We start from the raw sequence: 12,804 nt of genomic DNA on the forward strand, positions 1-12,804 counted from the left end.
TTACACTAGGGTTGGAGATCCAACGGCCAGCATCGGTTCAGCCTCTTCACTTACCCTTCTCTGCCATAACGGCCGCCATCCATCCTTCCACCACCACTTCTTTCTAAGCCGTCATCAGGTACGCGCCAAAACACACAAACACTCATGTATCTTTGTATGCAAAACATATTCAAGATAATAACTTTTTGACCGTTTCTCGTCAAACCCAGATCTAATATGTCTCTATAATCGTCTTTTCTTCCTGGGTATTTGATTTCCGTATATAATTTTGGTTTTCGTTGGTGGGTTATAGAATTAGGTGTTAGGGTTTGAATTGATCTCGCGGGTGTTGAAAATCTTGAAATTGTGAAGAGAATTAGGGGAGAAAGATCGTCGGAGTCGATGCCGTCGGTGGAGATGAGGAGGACAACTAGGGTTTTCGGGGCTAGGGTTTTGAGATCAGGGAGGCGGTTGTTTCCGACTCAAGATGTTAATAAACATATGAAACGGCCGCCGTTAGCTGCCGCCGATGTGGAAGATGATTGGATTGATTTGCTTGATCATGGCGGTCACGGCGGTGGCGGTGGAGATGTTGGTTTAAAAGATAATGGATGGCGTAATTCGAATGGAGAGGATAAAGAGATTGATGATGGTGTGATTAAATTAGGGAAATCGAAGGGTAATGAAATCAATTCCGATGTTGAGATTGGGACTGGAAATAATCGGTGGGGAGTGGTTTATTCTAGAAAACGAAAGAGGACTGAATCGATTGGTGGCGGTAATTTAGATAAAAAGTTTGGGAAAAAGTTTTCTAGAAAACAATCTGGAAAGAAAACTGTTACTGAAGACTTGCAACCGTCTGTTGCATCACCAAAGGTTAACACTACCACCAAGCTTCGTTTGTCATCGAAGTCTAGGAAAAAGAAGACTACAGGGGTCGCTGTCGCAGCCTCGGCTGCTAAACCAACTCGTTTAAATTTACCGAATTTGCCATCAAGACAGACGCGGAGCTCGTTAAGGTCAACAAAACAAAGTGACCCTTCAAGTCTTGTGCAGGACGGTGTCCCGTTCTTTCCAATAAAGTCAAACGCTGAGAGTTCTCGGTCAACGCAAAAAGTTAGTTTTAAGGAGCTCAAAGAATCAACACAAGATTTAGATTCTGCAAGCTGCAACGCGAGTATACTGGTAATCAAATCGGACCGGTGTTATAGAGAGAAAGAAGCGGTTATTACTGTGCAAATGTCGAGTTCTAATCAATGGTTTTTTGTAGTTAAACGAAACGGGGTTGAAAAATTTCGCGTTGAAACTCAAAACGTGATGAAACCGTGTTATATTAATCGGGTCACTCATGCCATAATTTGGCCTAGCGGAGATGAAAGTTGGAGACTTGAGTTTCCCAATAGGCAAGATTGGGCTATTTTTAAAGAATTATATAAAGAATGTTATGAAAGAACCTTACACGTGCAAGATTCAGTAGCGAGTAGTATTATACCCGTGCCTCAAGTGAATGAAGTATCAGGTTATGCAGATGAAACATGTGTACCGTTTAAGATGCCCGATTTGTATATTAGTTCACGAGGTGATGAAGTTTTTAGAATATTGGAAAAGACTGACCCGGTTTATGATATGGATTCTGATGATGATGAGTGGTTGAATGAGTGTAATGCTGGACGTGATTCACGGGTTGATGAAGATACTTTCGAGAAGATAATTGATGCTTTTGAGAGAGGGATGTTTTGTAGTCCTGGTGATTATTCTGATGTAACGAAGGCAGCTGATTTGTGTTTGAATCTGGCATCAAAGGATGTTTTGGAAGCTGTTTATGGTTATTGGACGGATAAAAGAAAGAAGAAGCGCTCTGCTCTTGTTCGGGCTTTTGAGGTAAAATCTGTTAATATTATTACCTGTTTTTAATCTACCCCTTTCCAAATCTACTTATTTTGAGTTTTCTGTATATGTTTATCATATAAAAACTCAGTCCGCCTGTTGTACCTTTGGTCCAATATTTCTATCTTTTTTTTTTCCTTTAATATTTTGCGTGGCAAATTTGATTACATAACGTATAGTACTTTTGTATTAATCTGACATTTTTTTATAAAATTGTTTTTAAGAGGTTATATATATTAATATACACTTTAGACAGTTGGAAATGAGTCATGCTGGGCTGACTTATAGCACTTTTAATTTTTATTAATAATAGCGTGTTGAATAAGATTACATGAATTATATTATTTTAATGATTTTTAAAGTTTATTAATAAAATATTTTAGGAGGTTATATGTTTTAGTTGTTCACTGTAGCTGACTTTTGACTTGTTTGACCCAGTTTACACATTTCATTTTAAGCTACCTTCTTGTTTTCTGCTTGACTCGTTTTAAGATCGAGCATAACCCAAATCGACTCGATATGAGCAAATGGTCGAATTTGTTTGTTTGATTTGTTTTTTTCTGCACTGGTGCTATATTGTGTACCTGGTGCCATGCCAGCATGGAGGAACACGCGTATTGCGTGTGTTTATCCAGTCAACAAATTTATAAAAAATTTTTAATGTTGGAACTTGGAAGTGTTAAGTGCAAGTGTTAAGTGTGCATTTCTGACAAATGTTGATCATCAATCTTTGTTGCAGCTTTACAAACAGAAAAAACCCGAGCGACCAAATTTTAAAGCAGTTTTGCGCAAGAAGAGATCGTTTAGACAACGTGGGGCCCAATCTGGAAGAGGGAAAAAAATAACCTTCTTGAAAGGTATGTATTTTCTGCCTTGCTTTACAACTATTTCTCTGTATTGATTAATTTTTAAATATGAGTGAAGATTACCTTTTTGCCATCTCATGGTTTTCAAGAGGTCACATTTTAGCTGTTTTATAGATAATCAAACACATATGTAGTATGTGAAATTACTAAAACTAGATATTGTTTTCAATTCATCTTTACAGCCGCCCTATATGACAAAACACAAACCGAGGCCGAGGAAGCTGAAAACGTCTCTGCGAAAGTACAAGAAAATGAAGAGGCGGCAAACAGGGCGACACAGGTGGCAATTATGAAGCGGGAACGAGCTCAGGTGTTAATGGAGGTTGCAGATTTATTAGCTTACAAGGCCTCTATTGCACTTAAAATTGCAGAAGCCCGAGCAATGCCGGTAGATGATGATAATAATAATAATATTGATGAACTTTTTTTACCTGTGGATAATGCGGGTTTTACTTGATGTTTTGTTTTTGCGGTTAAAAAGGTGGTCGTTTTATATGAGTTTTAGGGTTTTGGAAGCTTTTGCCGGTTGTGCATGAAAAACCTTGTAGTAGTGTAATTGCTGTACAGAACTGATTGCATGTAGATTCTGCATCAATAGTAGTACCTTACAAAAATCAAATGTTGTACAATTAGAGATTTTGGTTTTATTTCTTAAAAATTAAGTAGTTTTTTTTAACTTATGAGGTATCGAAACTCGAAAACGTCTGCTTGTTTCTTTTTTTGGCTTTTTGGACTCTATTTTGGTTCTCATTCTTTTTGTAAGATATTTATAGAACTATGAGTCCAGGTGCCAATAGAACCATATCTTGGCTGGTTTGAACTAGGGGTGATGATTTTTGACATATTATGAATATGACAATATGTGATCGGTATAAAAGGTTTACCATTTAGTTAGGCAGGTGTGTTTGGGTTAACCTGGCTAATCCGTCAAGTTAAACATGCTGGCTCACCAACCTGGTTATTGAAATAGGTCGACCCATTGACTCGTTTATGATCTGTTTAACCCAATATTTTACAACCCAGCCACTCAATCAACTGTTTACAACTTAATTTTACATTTAATATGTTTAAATGACTGGGTTAAAAGGGTTGTATTCAAGTAACATGATTTCAAGTGTGTGGGGGTTGTGGTTGATGGTTTCGATACAAATAAAAATGTAGGTGGTGCTTGGGGTGAACACCAGCTCATCCATGCGACATGATTGATACCCATAGTTTTCGGAATATGTATGGCTAGGTTTTGATGGCTTATGGCTTGGAACTTGAAACTTTACTGTTATTTATTATTTGTTTTTCATTTTTAGAACTAAAAAACCAAAAACAAACGTAGTTAGTAAAATCCCCTTCATTATTTTGGAAAAATTGACTGGTTTGGCCACCCTATTCAACTCGGCCGGTTTGGTTTATCGTTTTCTGAAATCATAATTAACAGCTCGGCTCAAACTTATCGCTAAAACTGCACCCTAAGGTCTAATTATACGGAACTTTAAAAGGGAGAATTTTCTGTTAATAGTGTTTTACAATGTCGTCGTTTTTTAGATTAATGAATTCGAATGTGACCTATATACAACCCCAAACATGACCTGTGAAACATGTTTATCTAAATTCTAAACGAGTCAAATAGGTTGATATCTGTATTTGAGATGTTAAAGTTGTAAACGAGTTAAACGAGTCATAAAAGGTTAACAAGTTGTGATAAACAAAGTAAACGGCTCGGAATCGAGTTTATCATTTCAACCTGAATCTATGTCAGAAATGACAACTTAAAACTTGATCATTTCATTTCTTGTTTCGGATCGTGTCAAGAACTCTCGTCGATAATCAAATACCATTAAACCGAACCATTGAGTAATCAATTTTGGTCAATCCTACCTCTTGATTCTGAGAAGAGCTATTAGCTTCGTCCATAAGAATCTTGTTTGACTTAGCCAGGACAAAAGGCTGAATAAACTGCCACTTTTTATATCAAATATTGTTTATAATAAAATAAGCAATAATGTCTTTACACACCCTTAAGGAAACAACCTCAAACCATGACAAAAACTGGAACCTGGGTGACTCAAATAACCTTAATGCTGATTCTTGTCATCTTTATTTATTTGTACTCATCATATCATTCATCCACTATAAAAAACCCAAACATTGAAACTTAAAACATAACATTTCCATACAATAATACAATCAAGATTCTTCAATTCATGTTCATATAATTTTTCTTTTTGTTGATTTACATCTGAGGTTCTAATGGCTTCAGCATTGACCGGTGACGACTTGATGCGGTCCATGAGTCGGACCATGAGCCGAAACATGAGCCGGAACATGAGTCGTGGAGGCAGTCTGGCCTCTGGGAGCACCCGAGGTTGGGGAACCTCCAGTATCCGGGAAGTGTTCACAACCCCAGGTGCAAATGTTTTCCAAAAAAGTGGGAGAGAAGACGATGAAGATGAACTCATGTGGGCAGCCATCGAACGGCTACCAACATACGACCGGTTAAGGAAAGGAATCTTAACCAACATTTTGGATGACGGGAAAGTTGTTCGAGAAGAGATTGATATTTCGAACCTTGGACCCGAAGAGAGACAAAATTTAATGAAAAATATGCAAAAAGCGATCGATGATGACAACGAACGCCTTCTTGAACAGCTTCGAGAACGTATTGATAGGGTCGGAATCGATATTCCAAGGATTGAAATTCGATATGAGAATTTGTCAATTGAAGGTGATGTGTTTGTTGGAAGTAGAGCACTTCCAACCTTGTTCAACTCTACTATCAATTCAATTGAGGTAAAGTTTTCACTTATAAAAAAAAGTGCAAGCAGTGTTTCAGGTCAAACCAACACATTTTAACAGAACACGTTTTTATTGTGTTTTTAGAACGTTCTTGGTTTCTTGAGGCTTTTTCCATCGAAGAAACGGGTTATCAACATCCTTCATCAAGTATCCGGGATTGTGTCACCTTCTAGGTAATAAAATCTTGTGAATATTAATACTTCTAGCTTCGGTTCGGGTTAACTTGATTTTTAAATATTGAAAACACTCGTGTTCTTCTAGAATGACTCTACTTTTGGGACCTCCGGGCTCGGGGAAGACCACATTGTTGAAAGCACTAGCGGGAAAGCTCGAAAATAATCTAAGGGTAAAGGATAAGGTAACGTATTGTGGCCAAGAAATGAACGAGTTCGTCCCTCAAAGAACTTGTGCTTATATTAGTCAACACGATCTACACCACGGTGAGTTGACCGTTAGAGAGACTTTGGACTTCTCGGCACGTTGCTCGGGGGTTGGAACACGTTATGAGATGTTGGCGGAATTGTCAAGACGGGAAAAAGCCGAAGGCATCAAACCAGATCCCGAACTTGATGCATTCATGAAAGCCATCGCGGTTTCAGGACAAAAATCTAGTTTAATCACTGAGTATGTTCTCAGGGTATGTATGCTTATTCCTATTTTATATATCATACATATTATATTATTTCAACTAAATAATAATGCTAAGTACTAACCATTAATGTTATGGTTATGGTACCATAGCTACTCGGGCTAGACATATGTTCGGACACAGTGGTGGGGGATGATATGAGAAGGGGTATATCCGGGGGCCAGAAAAAACGTGTGACAACGGGCGAAATGCTCGTGGGACCCGCAAAGGTTTTCCTCATGGATCTCAACCGGTCTAGACAGCTCAACAACGTTTCAAATAATCAAGTACATGAGACAAATGGTGCACATAACGGATATTACAATGATAATATCACTTCTTCAACTGGCACCCGAGACTTTTGAACTCTTTGATGACATAGTCCTCCTTTCTGAAGGTCAGGTGGTCTTCCAGGGCCCGAGAACAGAAGTTCTCGGGTTCTTTGAACACGTGGGGTTCAAATGCCCTGAAAGAAAAGGGGTCGCGGACTTCCTTCAAGAAGTCACATCAAAGAAAGATCAAGAACAATATTGGTTCAACAAAAGCGTAGCTTACAGATATGTGTCGGTAGACGATTTCGTTCATCATTTTCAAAACTACCATATAGGCCGAAAGATTGCGGGCATTCTTCATGTTCCTTATGACAAATCAAAAGCTCATCCTGCTGCTTTAGTGACCAATAAATATGGGATATCTAACAAAGAACTCTTTAAGGCATGTTTATCTAGAGAGTGGCTTCTAATGAAGAGAAATGCTTTTGTGTACATATTCAAAACTACACAAATTACAATCATGGCTTTGTTTACTTTCACCGTGTTCTTTCGGACCACGATGAAGTATGGTGATCTAGATGACGGTGGGAAGTATTATGGTGCGTTGTTTTTCAGCCTGATTAATGTTATGTTTAATGGGATGGCTGAGCTTGCCTTGACCATTTTTCGGTTACCGGTTTTCTATAAACAAAGGGATTCATTGTTTTATCCTGCTTGGGCTTTTGCTCTTCCAATTTGGCTTTTGAGACTACCACTCTCACTTTGGAGTCTGGAATTTGGATTTTGCTGACTTATTACACTGTTGGCTTTGCTCCTTCTGCTAGTTGGTATGATGTTCTTCCTTCTAGTGTGACTTTTTTTGGTCAGATATGTTATTAACTTATATACTTTTTTGCATTCAGTTTCTTCCGGCAATTGTTGGCATATTTGGGTATACATCAAATGGCATTAGGCCTATTCCGTTTCATTGCGGCACTAGGGAGAACACAAGTCGTTGCCAACACGCTTGGCACGTTCACATTGTTGTTGGTTTTTGTTCTTGGCGGTTTCATTATTGCCAAAGGTAAGTAGTTTGTATATAATTTATATATAGAGGAACATTTATTTCAGAACCAATAATATGTTGAAAACTGTAAGAACCACGTAATGCATTTGTATTGTAGCATTTCTAGTAGTAAATTGGTTTTGTACTTAAAACATGTACGCATTTTTTTTTGTGTTAGATGACCTTCAACCATGGATGAAATGGGCATATTACCTTTCTCCCATGTCATATGGACAAAACGCCATCGTGCTTGTTGAGTTTCTTGATAAAAGATGGAGTGCGGTAAGTTTAAATAGATCAATTTGTTACAATACCTTATAACTAACAAGTTAAAATCTAATAACTGAAGGCCCGGCCAGGCTTTAGCTTATTATTATTTTTTTTACAGTCCAACCACCCCTAGTTACACTTGTTCAAATATTTATTTGTTCAATGATGTTGTGCAGCCAAGTTTTGACAAAATGTATCGCGAATCTACAGTCGGGAAAGAACTTCTAAAGGCTAGAGGAATGTTTACGGAAGGCCATTGGTACTGGATTTGTGTTCTTGCACTCTTCGGATTCTCTCTAGTCTTCAACCTTTGCTTTATGCTAGCACTTACATATTTGACCCGTAAGTCAAGTTTTGTAACACCAATCAAAATCTTCATTCTTGAATCTATATGCATATGATAATCTTGTTTCAAAACATGAAATGCAGCCATGGTGGATTCTAAATCGGTTGCAGACGATAACGATGAAAAGAACAGGAAGTTGGAGAAAATGGCAAGCGAGCCCGAGCCTAACACATTAAACAAAAAGGGAATGGTGTTGCCGTTTAAGCCATTATCTTTGGTGTTTGATCATGTTAACTATTATGTCGATATGCCTGCTGTAAGTAGCGTATGATATGTCTGGTTTTCATTATGAAGTCCATGTTACAATAATCAGCTTGAAAGAATTCATTGTTCTGATCAACCATGATTAATGACAAAACGTCAATAACTATCCTACTATTCAAACTAATGATATGATAATTATAACATATAATAAGCTCGGCTAACATGGTTTTTAAAATCTGTTAGGAAATGAAAAGCCAAGGCGTGGAGGAGGATCGGCTGCAGCTTCTACGAGATGTGAGTGGTGCGTTCCGGCCAGAGGTTTTGACAGCGTTAGTTGGGGTAAGTGGTGCTGGAAAAACAACGTTGATGGATGTGTTGGCAGGAAGGAAAACCGGAGGATATATAGAGGGAAGTATTAGCATATCTGGTTACCCGAAGAACCAAGAGACTTTTGCTCGTGTTAGCGGCTATTGTGAACAAAACGACATTCATTCTCCTAATGTTACCGTTTATGAAGCTCTCTTGTATTTGGCATGGCTTCGGTTAGCTTCAGACGTCGATGAAGCAACAAGAAAGGTGTGTACAAAGTTGTTATTTAGACTACCTGATGTGTGATACAGAGCACAAGCACAAAAAGTCAAAAATATGAAAAACATTATTTTGAATGCAATTGGTGTATAAAAATAGAGTCTTTTATGCCCCATTTCTCCCTTTCTAGCTGGTTTAAGTAAAAGTCTGCTAGCCATTTGATAACTAAATTACTGATGTTTTTCGGGTTGAAAATTTAGATGTTTGTAGAAGAAGTGATGGAACTCGTGGAGTTGGGTCCGATCAGAAACGCTCTTGTGGGACTTCCTGGAGTTGACGGTTTATCAACCGAACAAAGAAAGAGGGTCACCATAGCCGTTGAGCTCGTGGCTAACCCATCAATCATATTCATGGATGAACCAACATCCGGTCTAGACGCCAGAGCCGCAGCTATAGTGATGAGAGCTGTTAGGAACACGGTGGACACAGGGCGAACCGTTGTGTGCACCATTCATCAACCGAGTATCGACATTTTTGAAGCTTTTGATGAAGTACGATTCGTAACATTTTTTTTTGGTGAATTAACATTCTAACATTCTTAATCACTCGGGTTTGCTTAGACCTTTAGAAAATCTAATTTTTTGCAGTTGTTCTTGATGAAAGAGGAGGGCAAGCCATATACGCTGGACCTCTCGGACGATATTCTCACCTTCTTGTTGAATACTTTGAAGTCAGGATACATCTTTTCTTGATCTTTTTGACTTGGACTCGATATCAAACTATGATCTTACTTGTTTTTACTTGTTTACAGTCCATTAAGGGAGTTTCTAAGATCAAAGAAGGATACAATCCAGCAACATGGATGCTAGAAGTCAGTTCTACCGCAGTTGAAGCTCAATTAGGAGTCGATTTTGCTGAAATTTATGCGAATTCTGATCTCTATCGGTACCACAATACTTTCAAGATTTGTATTTTTATAATGATATTTTGATCATGTTAGAATAACTAAAAAAAAAAGTATTTTCTGTGTATTGAATAAGTGAATAACTGACAACCAGATCTCTTTAATAAAACATGTTAACTATCATAGTATTCAAACAAGAGATATAATGATGCTCAAAAACAAACGAAGGATAAATGATAAATCAAATAGCAATACCACTATAATAGATAATAAGTTCAGCTAACACTGTCTTTGTTTTTTGATGGATGATTATCAGGAAAAATGAGGAGCTTATCAAAGAACTGAGCACACCGCCACCAGATTCTCAAGATCTTCACTTTGCAACACAGTATTCACAGCCGTCTTTCGAGCAGTTCAAAGCGTGTTTCTGGAAACAACATAAGTCGTATTGGAGAAACCCTCAGTACAATGTTGTTCGGTTCTTTATGACGACGGTCATTGGCCTTATTTTCGGGATCATCTTCTGGAACAAAGGAACCAAAATGTATGTCTTGACTCTTACTATTTAGAAAGCCAAATTAACTTCGGTTTAGGTTCATAATCTGTTACAATTATTGAAGATTTAGACAAATATTTGACAAAAGACATGAATTTTAGAACAACTTCCATCGATACAAAAACTATTCCATGAAAATTGTAACCGAATGACACGAAATTTGGCCTTCAGAAGTCAGTGTTACTATATTTAAAGTCAGACTAAGTTCAGTTGACTTTGAAATCCTTAAGAAATAATAAAACCATTGTTTTTTACACAGGTCAAAACAACAAGATCTGTCCAATCTAATGGGAGCCATGTAAGCTGCTGTTTTGTTCCTTGGTGGAACAAACACATCCGCAGTTCAATCCGTTGTAGCAATTGAGCGAACGGTTTTCTATCGTGAAAAAGCAGCCGGCATGTATTCAGCATTACCATATGCGTTTGCTCAAGCTTTGGTGGAAACCATATATGTCGGGATTCAAACATTTCTTTACAGTCTTCTGCTTTATTATATGATCGGATTCGAGTGGCAGTTGGGCAAGTTTTTATGGTTCTATTATTATGTCTTTATGTGCTTTGCTTACTTCACCTTGTATGGAATGATGCTTGCTGCTCTTACACCAAGTTACCAAATTGCTGCTATTGTCATGTCGTTTTTCCTCAGTTTTTGGAACTTGTTCTCTGGTTTTCTCATCCCAAGAGGGGTAAGTAAATCTAGTTATTATTATTTTTTTAGTTTAGAACGACTAATTCGTTGATCCTCCCAGTCATTTGGGAGGAATAGTTTACTACGCACTTTAATACTATTAGGCTACAAGCTCTTTACTACGCACCTTAAAGTATACATTGTTTAACCTTCAATATTTTTAAATACAAAATGATTGAAATGGAATGCTACCTCTATCTCCTAATAGATTCAAGGAAATAATATAACTAGTTTCGTTTATGCATAAAACCAAAGCCTAGGATGCGAAACTTGTAAGTCATAGGTCGGTTACATTGCCTACGCTAATCATAAACACGTGTAGGTAAATGATTAAAAATTTTAAAACCAATGAAAATATCTCGTCATTAATCAATTGCAACAAATGTGGTTTTTCGATGATTACATACCCATATTGCTTCGTAGACGTGTTTTTTTTAACATTTAATTAACTTATGCAGCAAATTCCCATCTGGTGGAGATGGTACTACTGGGGTTCACCAGTGGCTTGGACTATTTACGGGCTGATAACGTCTCAAGTGGGCGACAAGTCGACCCCGGTTTATGTGCCTAAACACGACTTCATGGAGGTTAAGGTTTATTTAAAGGAATTCCTTGGAAACGAACACGACTTCCTAGGATATGTTGCTCTAGCTCATGTTGGTTGGGTACTTCTATTCTTCGGTGTTTTCGTATATGGTATCAAGGCATTGAACTTCCAAAAAAGATGATTGGAGAAAAAAATTGTCTAGTTTCATTCTTTGTATTTCAATAGTTGTGTGTTTAATTGTTTATTATCTATGTGAAATAAAAGCATATTTAATTAGCGCATTTTATTTTAGGAAGAATTTTGTATTACCTTTACAAATTTTTTAGATATCATATATACCCGACCAAATTTTAAAATATCATACTCATTTTTAATGATTTTTTATTTACCCTTTTTAAATATATTATTTTAAATATATTTACCCTTTTTAAATATATTATTTACCCTTTTTAAATATATTATTTTAACTCTTATATGCTATATGCTATAACTATTTTGTCTCACTTGCACACGACACTTTTACACACACTTTTGTATGTATTGCTCGATTTTGGCGCTCAACACCTCACGTTCCAACCTCTAGATATCGGGGATGCTATGTTTCTTTTGTTGGGATTTGCATATCATTTAAAGTATTTTTTTATCAACGGGAGACTAATGATATATGACTCTTAAAACTATTTATATAATTCCCTCCAAGGATCCATTTGAAGGAAGACTTGTAACCAAAGCAAAACAACCACAGGAGGTTTAAGGTAAGGGTTAAAACAACAAAAATACATGCTACAAAGTTTTCTAAGTATAGAGGGGGAGGGGGAGGGGGAGAGAGACCTTAAATCCTTAATTAAGTATACCAAAGACATGCTATCTTTTCAAAACACATGGTTGAACAAATATATTATTATATATATTAATTTTCAACTTTCTTAATCATAATATTAAAATGCATCTTTAGAACTTACAAATTCACCAAGTAGTATTTTCAGTCACGGCAAATGAGGTGTTTGTTTTCACTTAAAAAATCTATAATGGGTTTATATTTGCGGGTGTGAACATAAGCCTCTGTAGACATTAAAAAAAAAATTTGAAAACAGCTTTTATTTTCTTAAAAAAATAAGCGTCACCATCCTACCAATACCCAATTTCCAACATCACCAACACCCACCGTGCGCCACCACCATCACCGTCCGCCACCACCCACCGTTTGCCACCACCACCGTCCGCCACCCACCACCACCCGCCACCACCCACCGCCGGCCACGACCACCGTCCACTACATACCACCACCACACCC

At 37.4% G+C, this 12,804-nt stretch overlaps 1 protein-coding gene and 1 pseudogene across 2 annotated transcripts; both read left to right on the top strand.

Moving 5' to 3' along the window:
- Positions 1–381: 381 nt before the first annotated feature.
- On the top strand, positions 382–3,397 carry LOC143620058 (uncharacterized). The gene is made up of 3 exons (XM_077091849.1): positions 382–1,860; positions 2,606–2,723; positions 2,915–3,397. Exons 1-3 carry the CDS (start codon positions 382–384, stop codon positions 3,187–3,189), a joined length of 1,872 nt encoding a protein of 623 aa, XP_076947964.1. The 3' UTR covers positions 3,190–3,397.
- A 1,360-nt stretch (positions 3,398–4,757) lies between these two features.
- Positions 4,758–11,691, top strand: LOC143619986 (pleiotropic drug resistance protein 2-like; annotated as a pseudogene). Its single transcript, XR_013151265.1, has 15 exons — positions 4,758–5,516; positions 5,607–5,695; positions 5,784–6,159; positions 6,264–7,249; positions 7,325–7,485; positions 7,646–7,749; positions 7,914–8,079; positions 8,167–8,339; positions 8,531–8,863; positions 9,076–9,366; positions 9,463–9,545; positions 9,627–9,760; positions 10,036–10,263; positions 10,535–10,961; positions 11,422–11,691. The product of XR_013151265.1 is annotated as a pleiotropic drug resistance protein 2-like (transcript).
- The last annotated feature ends 1,113 nt before the right edge of the window (positions 11,692–12,804 follow it).

Source organism: Bidens hawaiensis, unplaced genomic scaffold (genome assembly GCF_021521415.1).
Source record: "Bidens hawaiensis isolate Kalapana, Puna unplaced genomic scaffold, B.hawaiensis_p1.1 tig00002525_1, whole genome shotgun sequence".
NCBI lineage: Eukaryota > Viridiplantae > Streptophyta > Magnoliopsida > Asterales > Asteraceae > Bidens > Bidens hawaiensis.